Source organism: Pyrgilauda ruficollis, unplaced genomic scaffold, assembly GCF_017590135.1.
Source record: "Pyrgilauda ruficollis isolate IOZ18807 unplaced genomic scaffold, ASM1759013v1 scaffold10, whole genome shotgun sequence".
Taxonomy (NCBI): Eukaryota; Metazoa; Chordata; class Aves; order Passeriformes; family Passeridae; genus Pyrgilauda; species Pyrgilauda ruficollis.
In genome coordinates this window covers 16,687,916-16,704,831 of record NW_024508101.1, presented here as the reverse complement: position 1 = coordinate 16,704,831, position 16,916 = coordinate 16,687,916, and the positions used below count along the sequence as shown (strand labels likewise).

Sequence of the window (16,916 nt, the reverse complement as noted above, 5' to 3'; positions counted from 1 at the left end):
GAGGTGGAAGAGGTGCTAGATTCAAATTGGAGTCTTGTTGTTAGAGGCAAAGGTGCAAAGTCAGGATTGTGTTGTTAGAACAGCATGCAAAGAGCTTCCAGAATAAAGAAAAAAGATAAAAAAAATCAGTAGGGCTTGATGATGAAATAATTTTCTGTGGTCTGATCTTTGATGTGGTAAAGTACAAAGATGGTAAAGTGAGAGAGAAGGAAAAACTAGAGAGTGCAGCAAATGTTCTTAGGCAGAGGCTTGAGGGAGATGGGGGCTGTTTCCCAGGAGGCTGGAATGCCTTGCCTGAGAGAAGCATGCATGGAGTTACCTTTTCATGGACAGTGAGGGGCTGAAGCAGTAGGAGCCAGCTACACACCTGGGTTGAAAATACTGGAGTTGAGATGTGCATCTTTAGGAGGAGGGAAGACAAACTCTTCACCAGCAGCTAGGTGCCTAAAGTGGCACAAATCACTTGCAGACCAGCCTTCCTCTCTCTTCAAACCAGCCAAATGAGCAGCAGGAGGAGGGAGCCAAGCCCTCTCACTGCTTCTGGCCTGTGTAGGATCATCTCTGCTCATGATCATCTGGAAAGTGCTGTTTTGGAGTGTGGTGGCCTTGACACGTGAAGGGTGAGGTTGTGACTTTAGGTTGTTCCTCAGCACTTGAGATCTTGGAGATAGTTTCAACATCAGGGATGGATCTTAAGTTGGTCTTAGATTCTGTAGTGTTCACCCTGCACTTTACTTTAGGACATAATATTTCAGTGCAGGTAACTGGAGTACACAGTTAAATCAGTGAATCCCTTCTGCAGTGACAGAGATGACAGCTTTCCAAGGAGTGAGAAGAGTAAAGGCTCTGTAGTTTCTTGAATCTAAACTTAAAGCTCCCACACCCTCTTATGTGTGCAGTGATATCTACACCAAAATGAGAAAGTTGGAGTTCTCATTCCTGCTCAGCTGCACTTTTTCATAATGCAAGGGATTGGACTTCAAAAAGTAAGCAGGTGTTGAAAGAAAAATAGCAAAGGCAAAGGAATTGTGTTAGTTCTTCTTTCTGAAATATTGCCCAATTAAAATGCTGGCTATTTGTGTAAAATACATCTGCAGCAAGGTACTTGGAAATGATTTATCAACACTTACTTTGGAGAGTGCTGCCTCCAAGGTAGCACAACATGTGAAACTGGCAATGGAAAGTCACTAGGACTTAGAAAAAACAAACAGCAAAGCAATTATTTCTTGCCCTAAGAAAGGGTGTGATTGTCACTGGGTTGTGTAAGGGAAAGTGGGAACACTACTATTAATGTTCATGGTAAACTGCACAGTTAATCATCATCCAGCTAGTCCTTGGTTTCTTACTTTTTCATTCTGAGGCAGAGGGGTGGTGGTTAGAGGGCTTGTCATTGGAGGGAAAGGGAAATTGATTATTTAATGTGGCTTTCTGTATGACAAGGCACTAACATGACTCCCGTCTGTATTTAAATGCTGTCCCCAGGTTACGACTATGGCTATGTCTGCGTGGAGTTTTCACTCTTGGAAGAGGCCATCGGATGCATGGAAGCCAATCAGGTTGCTTTACAATTCGGTCAATGCTGCTAGAAGATTTTAAAATTTTTTTTTGGTGGGGTGGTGGAAAGCCAATGAGGTTTTTGTGAAGGAAGATCTGTTCTTGTATAATACACAACATCGCGGTTTAAATGTCGTTGTTACCAGAATCTTGTATCAGGCTTAGAAATGCCAGTGGGAAAGAACTGCTGGACACCAAGTGGTCTGCCCTCCTCCCTGGTGTGTGTCAGCACGCTGGCTGCAGTCAGAGGCTGCTGGCTGACAGACTCCTACTGCAGGTTTTGACCCTGCTGTTTTTGTGCTCACTGGAATGCAGTCGGGAAGAGCTGTGCTGGCAGTAAACGCTTCCCCCGGCTGTTCGTGCACACACACATGCACATGTGACTGTAGGTGCATACCCTCGTGTGCAGCTCTGAGTCAGCTGTGACTTGAGTGCTCCACTTTGCCATATGCCTTATGTGTGGGAGAGATGCTTAATTGTGCATCTCCCCCATATCTATCCTGTCCTTTGGCAACCTGGAGCTGCAGACACAAGGACTACCCTTAGGTGCAGTTGAGCCTGGTAAACCTGAACATTTGCAGCCCTTGAAAGGACAAAATGACTGAAATCCCCAGTAACTGTTCAAGAGGGGCCTTTACTCTGACCTGGTATTTGAAGCTAGAGCTGTTTCCCCCCATACAAGAGGAAGATGCATAAAATTTTTTAGATAAAACATAGATTCTCATCTCATACTGCCCTCCTTGTGCCTTGGAACTGCAAATGATGGATCCCTCAACAGAGCAAACTTCTGATCCCCCTTCCTTCACCATATCCCTTAAGTCTCTTCTTTGCTGCTTTCTTCCTCCTAATTTGCCTGAGTAAGGATTCATATCAATTATCTTAAGCCTTTTTACCTGAATCCTGGGTCTTGCTGTCATGGGAGGAGAGTTATGAGTCAGATTCGGAGCTGTGCATCTGCAAAAATGTACTTACAGTTAATGAGTCTTCACAGCTGGGGTTTCAAAGGTCCCACTAAGCGCTTGCATTTGCCTCTATTTTCAGTTACAGAGGTATTGCAACTTACAAAAATGTTTTACAGAAATAATTCTGTTGCTGGGAAAGAGCCTGGCACATTCCCACCGAGGTGGTGGTGAGAAGCAGAGAGAGAGAAGGCTCCCAGAATTAATTATTACTTTTACCATCAGTGACAACTTTTATTTTTCCTTCCATGTTTCTACAATTCCCAATTTATTTTGTTGTCACTGGGGAATCTATAATTATAGATAGCACTGCTTTTAACTGAATGTCTCTCCATATTCTCCCCATCATTCTGCTCACATGAAATAACGTCTTCCTATGCAAGAGCAATTCCCAAGTATCTGGGAATTCAGGAATCCCTCTTTTTCTGATTGTTGATACCTGCTCTGCCCTTTCTCCCATTTGGAGTATATAGAATTGGGCAGGTGTTTTAACTTGGTCAGGTTTGGTCCGTTGCTACAGCAGAGAGCCTGTAGGCACCAATCCTTAAATGGAACTGAGTGCCTGCAGGTGCCCAGTAAATCACTGCACACACATGCATGGGAAGAAGCTCTGGCTGGTGTTCCACTGCTGCTTACACTGACCTCCCCAGCATCAGTTACAGCAGCCATTCAGGCTGGGGAATGCTTTCCTGGACTTCCCTTCCCTGCTAGTGACAGGAGTTGAGATCCCAGCTTTAGACACCTGGGATGTGCTAAAACCAGACAAGGTATGAAAGTCTTCCAGTTTTCTTCCTGCTATGCCTGGCTCTGTGTATGTGCAGATGAATGCTGAAAGATGGAGTGCTTGGAAGGGAACATGTCCCAAGCTTCCCTATGCCAATCTTCGTCATGTTTTAGTAGACCTGCAGTTGTTAGTAATTAGAGAAGTTGGAAACGTGGGGTTTGGGATGACCCAAGCTACATGCATGTGGTCAGGAGAGCTGTAACTTCTGGATTGCTCCACATAGGTTAACTTGACTAATCTGCTTTTGATTGAACATGAAAAAGAGCCCTTGTAATTACCTAAATTAAAAAAAAACAAACAAAAAACCTAGCAATATTTGTACCTGACATACTGCAAAGGAAATAGGTGACTTTGAAATTCTCGATAAGAGACAAATAGAGATCTTCAGAAGGGAAGTTATGAATTGTCCCTAGAGAATAGATATTCCACTTCAATGACTTCCAGGGTAGAGTTGCAAGATCATCTCCTTAGAGCGAGAGTCTGCATTTTTGCAAGCTGCAAAACCAAAAACCTGTGTTAGCTAAGACACAGATTCTTTGATAGTTCAGTTATTTTCAGAAGGTTATCAACTGTCCCTGTCAAATTCAGTCACTTGTGAGAGCATAAATAGCAAGTGACATGCTGGTCCCTCACTAGTCAACCTGCCTCTTTCTCAGGCATCTAGAGGCTGAGAATAAATAGCTTATGCAAAACCAACATTTTTGATGCTGTTTAATGGCTGTTGAACTGCCCCTGCCTGAAGAACAATTTGCTACATCCCTGTATTGTATCATTCTGATACTGTGAAATCCTTTTGTTTTACTCAACACACACCAGCACCCACTTATGATCATTGCCAGACTTGCAAACTACAGATTTACCAGGTTCAACTCCCTCCATTCAGTAAATCTTAGCATGTATATGTGACTGCTGAGATTTGAGGGGGCTTTTCTGTTACATATATTGTGATAAGGAAGCACCCATATTCTGTTGCCCTAATTTTGCAGGAGAGTTTCATTCCATGTGTATTAAGTGCCACAGCTCAAGTAATGACAACAGGCCCCTGCTTAACTGCTTTGACTCGTTGATTGTTGCATTGGCAACTTATTCCAGTGCCAGGATCCCACCTAATATGCATGGAAGGTTCTGGGTTGCAGTGCTGGGCACAGGGCTGGATGAGTGAGGTGCCAGGTGCTGCCTCTCCCACTGGCTTTGTGGGGGCTCTGCCCTGGCAGGGCAGATGAGCTGTTGATTTGTTGTGCAGAGCCTAGATCCAGCCCTTACAGCAGCCTCATGGTTGGTGATGCTCCTGGTGGCCTTTTGTTTCACGGTGGCTGTCACTTGAGTTGTCTGCGATGAGCTGCTTTTCTGGTGGGGAGAAAGTTATTTTGAATGGAGAATGGGGGTTTCTGTCTGCTAAGTCATATGATTTCTCCTAAATAATTTTCCCTCCCTTATTCTCATTTCTGAAAGGGTGTGATGTGACATTTGGCGTTTCTTTGGCGTAGCCCCTGGTATAGTAGTGTTCCTGTCTGAGGGCACCGGATTGGCTTCTTGGAAGCAGCTTTGGGAATACATCCCATGACTGCACTTGTCCATAGGCATGGGATCTTATGGCATTCCTCCTTCATGTGCGGAAAAGAACAGGCATAATGAGCATGTTAGTTGGTGTGAGAAAATCAGGTGGGAAATGAAGTACCCTTTGTGTAATGTGGTGTGTCATAAAGGCAGGAGGAGCAGAAATGGAAGGAGCCTGTCCCTGCTGCTTGTATATTTTAATTCTCTGAGTGTTTTCACTGAAATGGAATTGGTTGTTATACATATGGAAGCAAGAGGGGTTTTTTTTGAGCTCAGGAGCAAATGGTTTGTCTCAACTTACTCTGTAGTATTGCCTCCAAATCCACTCAGGCCTCAAACTTAGCAACACTGGCTGCATTAATATTTCCTAGCTTGTTGCTAGTAACTAACAACTTTGTAATCCTTTCCTCCTGTTTCTTAAGAAAGAGGGCAACAGAAGAGCTATAGCATGAACTTTTGAAAATGCATACACTGTACATTATTGTGCAGGTCTCCAGGCACGTGCTGGAGTGGTTGTTTAAGACTTGTTCTTGAACCTTCCTGCACTGAGGCTGGCACTTTCAGAGCAGTGTCCCTGCAGTGCTGCCCTGGTTCAGCTTGCTGAGCACACCAATATCTCCACTCCCTGCTTGTTTTTTTTACTGGAGAGAGTAAGAGAGATTCTTACTGGGTTTGGTGGGTGCCCACTTGAGCATGTCCCACTCCTATGCAACTAGAAACATCAGCTGTGTGTTTCTCCTGCTCTGAGCCTATTTCCCTGTATCCATTCACTGCAGGGCCTTTCTGTATTCTGTGTGAACAGAGCTTCTGGTGCAGATCAGATTTCACAGGCTTTTCACTGTAGCTGTTGTGTTAAAATCCACAAGATGCTGTGATAAGCAGGCAAAGCTTAGGACTTTCTGTCCTGAAAACATTTGCAATAACAAGCCACAACTCTGTATGGCTTCCCAATTAAATAAGGAAGGAGCATGTGCTTATCCTGAGAATGGAACTTCTCCTGTGACCTGTAACCTTGGGGTATTTATTGAAGCCTGTGGTACAGGGAGTATGTTGCAATTTGTAAAAGAAAATGTGTGTCCAAGCATCAAAAGTAATTTTTCCTTTTGGTAGAATGTGCCTAATTGTGGAGTGTGGAATGTTTTTTCTAGAGTCTGCCAGGTTCCCCCTGTAATTGAAGATGACACCTGCCTCAAATGCATTTTCACGGGCTGTCTGGTATCCATCATTTATTCACTTGACAATGTTACTCCGTCTCTTTAGCTTTAACCTGTTGTTGAGGGTGGTGATGGCATGTCCACAAATACACTGAAATCCATTTGTGTGTTAGGCTAAGGGTGCTGGAAATGGCTTTGCTTTTGATCTGTTCTCCTTGAATCCACAGGTGGCATTGTATTCTGCTTTTCTTGTTACATAGGTGTGTGGATTTTGCTCAGGTTGTGTCATTAGCACACCTCCTTTTCCCCTGCTCTCCTTGATCCCCATGAAGCCTGTCCTGCTTTTGGTTGTGGATTTCTAGAATCTGCTTTTGGAGTATTCCACTTTGAGTGAGGGAACAGCTTGTATACCTAGGCAGTTTCTTCTGTAAACATCCTGATGGTTTGGGAAACATGCACATTGTGGAGGAATTTTTATGAGCCACCTGACCTATGGAAAGTTCTCTCCACAGGCTAGTGGATGAGTGGATTTCCAGGCAGCAGAGCTGATTTGGTTTTTTTGTATCTGATTCAGTGTGTGACCTTGTCAGGAGTTCACCCTTACATCACAGAGGCATGACATGTTGAGTCAATAATTTTTTCATTCCCTCTTGTGTCTCACTAATCACCGCATTGTACCGGCGTTTAACTGGAGTCGTCAGCTTTTGAGATCAGTATGGAAGCCTGCAGTAGGGAGCTCCTGGAGCTGGGCAGACACTTGACTGTGAATAAGCAGTTGGATCTGCCTGCAGTGACCTGTGACAGGGCTGGGTGCGCGGGTGTACATGTGTGTATCCTGCAGTGAAGCTGTGATAAATGCACTGCCTGTTTAGAAGGACTGGCTTCATCTCTGCGTGCTGCAGAGACCTTCCATGGGCAGAGAAGGGAGGCTTTTGTTGTAAAATGTAACTGCCAAAAAGTACTGAAAATATTTCTCTGGACCTTTTTCTCTTCTGTCTTCTCAACATCTTCTGTCATCTCAGCTCTCCAAGCCGTGTGAATCCTCTTAGTCCCTCTTCCTTTGGCACAGAAGGTTGTAAGAGATCTTCTGCCAGAGACTTCACACACTCTTCCTTTCAGCCAATAGTAACTTCCCATCAATGTGTTTTCTCCAGCCCTACCCAGATAAAAAAACTACAACCTCCTTCTTGGCAGCTCTGTCCTGCCTTGCCTCAAGAAGCAAACCATGCCACCCAATGTGTTTTAAAATAAGTTCACTTTTCACTAGAAGTGTTGTGAAGCTACATCTTCTTGCTCTACTTGTGTTATTCCCAGCTTGCCATGTTCCTCCACCTCCCTGCTCGTATTCCAAAATCCTGTCCTCCTTTTTCCTTCAGCCTCATCTTACCCATGTGGGGAGAACCGTGTGTGTTTGCTGCTGCTGAATTGCTGCTCAACAATGGGATTGTCCTAGAGCACAGCTTCTGGGTGAGCTGGCTGGAGCATGCAGCACATTGCTTAAGTGGGACTTCCTCAGTATCTCTGATTGCTGCTGGGGATGTGTGGCCCAGCAGGGTTATCTCAGGACTCCAGTATTGCTGTATATTACAGAATTATCTGTTCTGTGTGCTGAGGTTGACTTGGGCTGCTGTATAAATAGGTTGTTTCGCATAAAGCATCACTCTCTACCCTTCTCTAAAATGAAACTGCTCTCCCGCCTGGCCCCTGCATTTCTGTTCGGGTGATGGGTTTGTTGGTAGTTTTTTCCCATTGACATGAACAAATCTGTGTGATGATGTAACTCTGAAATAACCATTTTTTCCCTATAGATTATAAACGCCTTGTTAATCAAGTTGTTCTCTGTTGGATTAGATGTTCGGTTTACAATGCCAGGAGCTGGAGGGAATAATTGTGATTTCCTGAAATTTGTTTAAATAATTTGATTTATGAGTGATTGACAAGACAGATGTCCAGTCCTCTCTGGTTGATTGGCTGTGTGATCTGATATATCAGTACTTGTGCTGCATTACTCACAGGTGCTGGGCAGGAAAAGGTTGGATATTCCCTGCACTGGTGGCTCAAAGGAGAAACCACCATGGGACAGCCGGACCTTTGGTCATGCCCAGCACTGATGTTGTAAAAATGGGGATACTTGAAAGCTTCTGCTTGTGCATGCAAAGTGCAGTGTGTACCATGGGTAAGTCTGCCTCTGCCCCTTCCACAGGGCTAAAGTTATGTTGTAGAGGACTCATTGGCAGAGCATTCCCTAAGAAATAGCTTTGGTTTGGTCATTTTCAGTACGCAAAGCATTTTCCTGAGTGATGAGGCATCCTGAACACTCATCCTTTGAATTTGTTTCTAGGTGAGATCTTGCCTTGAGCTAGGAAAGATTTGAAGTAATCTTTGGATGCATGGGCAGGATACAGATGGCACCCTGTCTCTGTAGCTGTCAGGTCCTCTCCTCCTAATGTGTTAATGGAACAATTGTGCGCCAGTGGGGAAATCTTAGTCATAGGTTATGCTATGTATGCTACGTATAGGTGCAGTTTCACCTTAAAACAGAGCCATGGTTTACTGCTGGCTGCTCTTTCTCACAGACTGTATGTTTTTTCATTGAGTTTGCATTCATCATTAGTTGATTTTCTGTGAAGATCTTTAGAAAATTTAAATATATCCCTGTGTAACCATTTGGAAGGTGTGTGCCTCGTAGCCTCAGAGTGCTTCAAAGGAACATGGTAAATCAGGTGTAGGACAGACTGTGTGATGCTGCAGTTGATAGATTGTGTGTATGGTCAGAAGGGGATTTTGGATTAGGATGTAAAATCCCTTGATCAAGCTCCTATATGAAAGTACTAGGACTCATGCCATTAATTTGCTTTGATGCTTTTGAAGTCATCCTCTAAGTAAGCTAGTGACTAACCAAACTGCAGCTGCACTCTCAGAAATTCCCTCTGTACTCTTAGAAGTGGATGGTGCTGGTGATACCACTGAAGTGTCTTAAGGGAGATGAGCAGGCAGTGAGAGGGAAATGTCTGGACGGGTTCGGTCATGAATCAAGACATCTCGGCGAATGCACCACAACTTTCATTTGCACAGTGAGATCATTTTCTGTCACGGTTTTGCCATAATGGTTTGCACAGGACCCGTCACTGAGAACGAGGTGACGTAAATTGTTGGGCTGAGTCCAATGAGTCCTCAGCCTCATTCCAGCAATGTCGAGGGGAACACTAGATATGTTTTACAAGCATATGAGCCAGATTATAATGCTAGGACTCCATCTGGACTGTTTTGATAAGTGGGAGCACACCAAAATGTTGCAGTTTTCATTTGATGAGTCGTTGTTGTGAGCTTCAGACTCAGAACTGTTCGTTCATGCTTTTGTGCTGTCTTAGCAGCGATTGCTTTTCCATTATTTGATGCACTGCTGGTGTTGGATTGCTGGAACAGGAAGGTAAAATGGTGACTCCAGAGGTGGGAAAAAATGTTAAACTGCATGCTTCCTGGAGTTAAGGAAGAAGGCAGAACCACTGTTTCCTTCTCTTCAAAGAAATGGTCTGCCTACCCCTCTGTGGAAATCATGTATGCTTTTTGTGTATCTAGAGTTTTGATAGTGAGAGAGAGCTGGAATTCCATTCAGATATGGATTTTAGTCTGTTTTCTTCCAAGCTGAGTTTGTATTGGAACTTTCCAATTTAAATAACGGAAGTTTGGCTGTCTGGAATTGGGGTTCATTCCAAAGGAGTACATTGCATTTTGCTGTTTCTGCTTGGATTGTGAGAATCATGCAAATAAAATATTAAATTCAGATTCAAGTTTGAAGATGCAAGATCAAAGCTCTGGCAGTCAGCAACTTTTATTTGTGAATTTCTGTTTCCATTTGACTGTAACTGGGTTGTTAATGTTCTTGTCTAGAAATGAAATTATTACAGTGGAAAATGGGGGCGGCACGCCTAAATGGGCTATTGTGTCATTATCCATCAATCACAGGCAACAAGGAAACAGGTATTTAACACAGGAGGACACAGAGTTATTATCCACCCCATTCCCCTGCAAGCCACAGGGCACCTTCTAGACTCTTATTAAAGCTTTAATACCTACAGAGAGTGTAAGAAACACTGTGTGCTACAAGATCAGAAATCAGGAGTTTTGCTGTCATTCTGCATCTCTGCAGGACCAGGAAACACAAGAGGGGGAAGAGCCATGAGAGTGCTGGCAGGCAAAATCCCTCTGCACTGCTGAGGAAAGGCACCAACTTCCCCAGTCCTCTCACATACGGGGGAGAATTTCTTCTTCCATCATATCAGGGAATCTGTGAATGGGACAGCCACTGACAGGTCCTCAGTAGCACTGTGTGACCAACTTACTGAATCCTGGCTACAATTACTCCCAGAAGAGGGTTGTGTGGGAAAATCTTGGAGCTGTTTTGTACAAGGAGACGTAGGATGGAGGTGGAAAGTTCTTCCTGGCTTCTGCAGAACAAAAGCTGTCAGATGTAAAGGAGCATTCTGCCTGAAGGTTTATTTTGTGGTGCTGTTGCACTGTGTGTATGTGTTGACAGCTACCAGATGTTGCATCCAACAACATGCCTCCTGCATCTCCATCGTTCAGGCCATCTATAAGTTCAGTTAGTTATGCCTTCCACAGGATGAACAAACAGCTTCTGAAGGACAGGGGTCTAAAATCAAGTCTATCATGTAAGGAATTACATTTTTAATGAGGGTCAAAGTTGTAAAGCTGTAAACATAAGATTTAAGTATTTAAAACTCTGAAACGGTCTTTAGAACAAGAGAATGAAGTAATTTTCTCCCATTTTCATAGACAACAAGGGAAATCTTTATTTTTTGTGATGTACAGTCCATGTCTAACAAGGAAATTAGCAGTATTCAGATGGGCTTCATGAACCAGATTTGAGCCAGGATGGCATTTAAAGCCCAAGCAAACATTTGATGTACTTTTCCATCAAGGATCTCAGGAGCAGAGTTAACAGAGAAAGTAATTTTAAGTCTTAGAAATCCCAGGATGTATTTTCATACACTTAATACCAGGTTGAGAAGTCTCACTAAGAAGCTTTCTCACGGTGCAAAGCTGTACATTAATGATATGATGACTAAGGTATTTTACTGTTTATAGCCCTAAGGTTTTGAAAGCCTGAGTGATTCTTCTCGACCTGTGATATCACAGGAGAGGAGTGCTGAGGTGGTTTGGGTTTTTTCCCTGACAAGCTGTTGTTCTGGGCCTGGTTCATGTTGAAGTGGTGTGTCCACTGGAACTGCTGCCTTCTCTGTCCATTAACTCAGCTCATCTCTTTTCCTTCCTTCCAGTGTGTACTGGGCACATCACTAAATGTAAGAAGTGAATTCCAGAAAGTTTCAGACACTTCCTGATAACAGGCAAATGATTGACCCATCTGGCTCTAAGAGGAGCAGCTGAAAGCATCACCTCTCTGGTGCTCCAGTGCTTGCTGCAGAGAGGTGAGCAGCACACAGGGAGCTGCAGGCAGTACCCTGTGCTTGGCTGCCCTCAGGCTGCACCGGCCAGTCTCTGTCCTGAGCCACCAGGTATTAAATTCCCAGGAATTAAACCCCACAGGGGGTTCAAGTCATAATATCTGAGCCACCCACTACTGTGCAGCTTATCTGACAGTTTAAAGAGATGTCTGTGCATGCTGTTTCCCCTTCCAAGTCCCTTAGGAATTCAGCCATGCTGAGGCACTTGTGCCACAACAGGGAACTGTGTTCTTTTCCTTCCTTGGTGTCAAGGTTATCAGAGGAATTGCTGTCCTGCACACTCACCTCTCTGGCTCTACTCTCCCAAAGAGCTGAGGTCAGCCACCAGAGCCTCAGAGCCTGGACAGTCACTTCTTCTGCACCCTGACAAGGCACTTAATTCCTTTCTTCAGCAGTTCTGGGAACTAACCAGGAAGGAACGATCTGAATTTACCTCTGGACTTTGTGCAGTGCAGTTGCCTGAATGAACCTCTTAAACTTCAGTGCCCTGAAAAAGGAAGAGGTGCTGGGTCCCACAGGGAACTCACTAGTGTTACGTTGCACCCAAGCCAGGAAATGAAAAATCATTTCCCTCCAAAGGTCTCGGATAACTGTTTTCATGCTGTGTCAGGCTTCTTGGCAAATACCGAGCCAAGAGGTTAAAGCAGCTGTTTTCCAAATCATCTCCTAAGAAGAGCTCTCAGGAGGCAGCATCTGCTCAGACACAGAAATCTGTACAGGTGCCAGCCTGAAGGTGGGCCAGCTGCCTGGAGGTTCTGTCCAGGTGTGAGCATTAAGGATCTGGATATAGCTTTTGGACAGGCCACCTCAAGGTCACAGTGATGTGCTGGGAATCATCACTGGGATGACGCAGGTAAGTGTTGCACTGCTGGTGGCAAATGGCAGGGCTCTTATCCTGTGGGAGGCAGTATCAGACACCTACTTTTGTCATTAACTGGGAGTCTAGGAATATTGAGAAATGATGTCTCTAAGGATAAAACCCTCTTTTCTTCAGAGGTACTTCCTCTTCCCAGGGTTTTTGGGTCTTTTCCTTTCTGCAGAGAGACTGTCCTGCAGGGAGCTTGCCTGAGCACTGGCTGCAGAGAAGGCACTGCCAGGGAAGGCTCCAAGTGCCTGAGAATGGAGTTTGGAGGTGTGTCTGGAGGAGCCTCTGGAGCACACCCTTCCCCATCACAGTTGGTGTGTTCTCAGCAAACGTTTGCTGCTGCACAGAGCACCCTCAGTTCTGTTCACTGTGCAGGTGTTGGAATTGGTGTGTAATCCCATAGGTGCATGCTCCAGTGGAAGAACATGTGTGGGGTCTTCAAATGCTTAATTAAATTGTCTAGCAATAAATTTACCCCTTTAAGGCAGAGCTTTCCAGCCTAACTTTTTCCACCACAAATTTTGCATTGGGATTGCTCTTTAGGGTTTTAATATTTGTGCTTCAAACCTATGATTAAGGTGCTGGGTGTTTCCTCATTGTTTCCCAGCTTCCTTATGGCCATTGCTAATTGTAAAATATCCCTGAGGGAGGTGCACAGGAAGGTCCTGGACTGGATTAATGCATTGTGCTAATGTGCTTAAGCTTTATATTGTTTAACAGTGAGATGGGATGAGATGACCTTTGAGGAAAAAGGTGGCCATGTAAAAAAAAAAAATAGTGAGAAATATGTCCAGACAGTAGGGTAGCATTTTGGAGAGAGAAGGGAAGTCCCTGTTTTGGTAGAGAAGGGGGTCTGTGAAGCAGCTGTTTTTCAGACATTGTCCATGCAGTAGCCCATGACAAGTAAAGGAATATTGATGAGGCAGAGCCATGTGGATCCTTCCCTAGAGACATCTGTGAATAATGATACTCAATATGCTAAATATTTAAATACTCTTAAGTTTTAATAGTTGAAGTATATTTTTCAAATAGAGGATTCAACCTGATTGATACTTTTCTGAGCATGAGTGTTTGACTTAGAATCATTTAGGTTGGAAAAGACCTTTAAGATCAAGTCCAGCTGTTAAAGAAACTCACATGCATGGCCTCCTACACTTACCTCGTTATATGGCCTTAACCATGCATGCTTCTCTTTAGCTGTGGAGAGGAAGCACAGCCAGTAACACCAGAGCACAGAACTTGTCCTTCTTTGAGCTGTTGTCCCCAGATCCTCACTGCTTGGACTCTAGAAATCTTCTTCTGACTCCTTCATGCTGTAAAGGAGAGGCTTTCATTTTAAAATTTCCACTTTTTTCCCAGTGATCCTATAAGCTGATCTGCAAAGGTGCCCTCTTCAGAGGAGTGAGGGAAGCTGGAGGTTGGCATTAGCCAGGAAGAGATGCATTAGGGCCTTGAGTGGCATGTGAAAGTCCATTTGGCTTCACTGGATCAAAGAAAACTTTCAGACGTGTTGAAATCTACTTAAAGGGTGAAATGCAGAAGCTATTCATATCACCTGCTGCCCAAAGCTGGCCCTTGAGCATGTGAGGTGCTGAGCACATTGTGTGTTTTCCCCAGCTGCGGCACATCGCTGTTATCCTTCCTGGAGCTGTAATTGGGAGCTTGCCGGTGCCCACCGTTCTGGTGCTCTCAGAGCAGGGCTGAGAGTGCTGACAAGCAAAGCAAATGCTGTGTTTAAAAGATAAGCACTTTGAGAGTCCTAACTTGGAACTGAATTGGAGTTCAAAATTCAGGCATTAAAATGTAGAGAGCTGGCATAGTCTGAAAAGCAATTTCTGTGTGTATTTGCGAAAAGGATATCGGTGGGGGGAGGTGAGCTGTAGAAAGATACTGGGACTTGCTTAAAAAGGGGATGGCTGGTATCCAGGGAATTTAGAAACCGTAGGAAGAAAACTGGAGGTGTCTCAGCAGGCTAGCTAGGGTGTCTGTGGAAATAAGAAACTTAAAGGATGCAGACTGGCACCTTCTGTTAAAGGACAAATGGCCTGGATAACCAGGCAGGAGGAGGCCTGAGGAGGCAGCAAGTAGATGTGGAAGCTTGTGGGGCAGTATGGGTGGTCCCAGTGCTAGTGGGTAATGGGTTTTGAATAAAAGGACTTCAAAAAAGGTACCAGGAGCTATCCAAGATAAAATAATCCTTATATAGCATCTTAATCTGTTACATTTAGCTACTGAATCTTTAAGACTCTGAGTTATCTTCCTAATGCCTAGTTCTGTGTTAGTGCCAGTTTTGTTTAACATGCCCATCAGTGGTGTGCCTGGAGCAGTGTTCTGTCAGCTCAGGATGGATGGTGACAGCTTTGGGCTCTCACTCTCAGGCCTTCCCTGACCTTGAAGACCAGGAGCCCTGAGCATGCCAAGCTGGTTAGCCTTGGATCACTGTTGAAATAAATGTCTTATTGCTAAATGCTTCAAGGTTCTGCCACGTGCTCTTCATCTCCGTAGCATCTCTGATGCCCAAGAACCAAATATCCTGCTCTTTGGGTGACCACTAACATAGTGTTTATGTTGTCAGTTGTCATCTCAGTGTTAGTCTTGATGGAAATCTGTAATAATAGTGCACAGCAAAGTTGTTTGGATCCATTTAGTGATGTAACAGTTCCTCAGGGATCCACCACTTTTCAAACCATCCTTTTTCCCCTGTATATCTTGAATCTTCTGCCTTGGCTGTCAGCCACTCGGCAGTAGAGTGCTGGATGCACTGCTAGATCAGGCCAATAAAAAGCAATCCCTGAGCTGCAACGGGTTTGAGAGCTCGAGAAGGAGGCTGAGAGCCTTGGGGAAAATCCCACCTCATGAGGAATTTGCTTGTAGTTACTCTTGCTGTAGGAAATGCCAGATTGCTGCAGTACCCTGCAGCAGCCTGGATTGCTCTGTTTCTTCAGCTCCATGTCACGTTCCATTTTCTAACTGTTTAATTACAGATGGGTTGTGGTTTGTGGGTTCACAGCTTTTCTCATCTGCTTTTTGTCAGAGGTAAGCAGATGTACTGCCTGTTGCTCTGTGCAGTTGAGCCCCTTGTACAGCAGCTGCTGATGAGTTCAGGGATAAAAACTTCAGCATATGGAAAACAGGAGATGAGAAGCCAGTTTCTGTGGCTGAGATGATCTTCTGAAATACATCCAGCTGGTCTCTTACCCTCCCAGGTGTTTGCCCTCTGCTTTGTCCCAGGAAGGTGCTGCCTCCTCAATTCCATGAGCAGCTGGGGATAGTTAGGGAGACCTTTGGCATTTGGTCTCACCTGCCTGCCTAATTTGAAGGTGAATCCTGTCAGGGAGAGAACCCTGTGCTCTCCCTGCCAGCTCCCACTCAGCCTCTGCATGGTGTATGCCAGTGGAATAGGATGCCATTACATAACTTGCATTGTGTGGTGGTTGGGGGTTGTTAAATCTGCATTTCTAATCCATACTCAAATAGGAGCAGAACCTGAAAGCATTCTGATTTGCAGTTCCAATTAGATAACCTGGCTTGTGCTGTCAGCCCTTTGTCTCCTGTGCTGTGCCATCCAGTGCACTTGGAGGCCAGGGCTGGAATATACCCTGAGGATGGCAAGAGCTTTTTATTCTGGGAAGTGCTGCTGGCAGCAGGGGCATCCACTGCATTCCCAGACTGCCTCCTGGGGTAGTGTCAGAGCATTCCCAAGGCAATAAACACTTGTTGTTAATAATTTTAAATAATTTTTAAATGACGGATGTATACTGATTTTTGAATAACCATCCTAATTATAGTAAATATACAGAAGAGGGCTGAATTAACATCATATAAACAAGGTTAGTGCTGGTATTTTAATGTGACTGCTTTACTATGCTGCCCATAAGCATTCTTTTGTCATAATCTTTGTGTGCAGTTTTTTATCTGTTTACAAATGGTATTTTCAGTTAATTTTTATTGTGTTGAACCACATAACCAGTCTTCCAGCTTGATTATTACTCAGCGAGAAGGATACCTGAACCTTTCAGTTCCATGGTACAGATATTTTCCATTTAATCAGACCACAAACAATATTAGGAAATAATTAGCTGACGTGGTGTTTGGTTTGTGCATGAGCCAGCTGCTAAAGGGGGTCTGAAGAATGGTTCACTTGTGGTGGAGGCACCTCCTGCACTGCCTTGGGGTTGTAGCCAAGAAGAAAAGTTTGGCTTAGTAATCCTTGTGCATTTGGGTGCTAGGTGGCTGAGCCTTGGTTCTGTTCCAAAACTGAAGTGCGTCGCCCCAGGTGTGTTGTTGTAAAGGTGAGACTGACAACTGGTGTTCCACTAAGTCAGGAACTTGTGGTCTTCCTTGTGACCAGGGATGGTGGCATCCTGGATGGATGGCTGTTGCCATCCCTCTGGAAGAGCTGGAGCACGTTCACCACAGCAGTCCATGGTGGTGTTGGTTGCTGCATCCACATCTCTGTGTGGTTTTACAGTCCCTGTTGTAGCTGCCAAAGCATGACCTGTGGGGTGAAATACTGGAACACTGTCAGCTCGTTGTTTGGAGGCTCCAAAGTGAAAT

At 44.5% G+C, this 16,916-nt stretch overlaps 1 protein-coding gene across 2 annotated transcripts in view; it reads left to right on the top strand.

Moving 5' to 3' along the window:
• Positions 1-16,916, top strand: part of RBM6 (RNA binding motif protein 6) — a 57,955-nt gene that overhangs the window by 20,702 nt on the left and 20,337 nt on the right. For both annotated transcript variants that reach the window (XM_041465783.1, XM_041465793.1), the window contains exon 6: positions 1,483-1,556. In XM_041465783.1, coding sequence (XP_041321717.1) covers positions 1,483-1,556 — 74 coding nt within the window. The remainder of the gene's footprint in view (positions 1-1,482; positions 1,557-16,916) is intronic.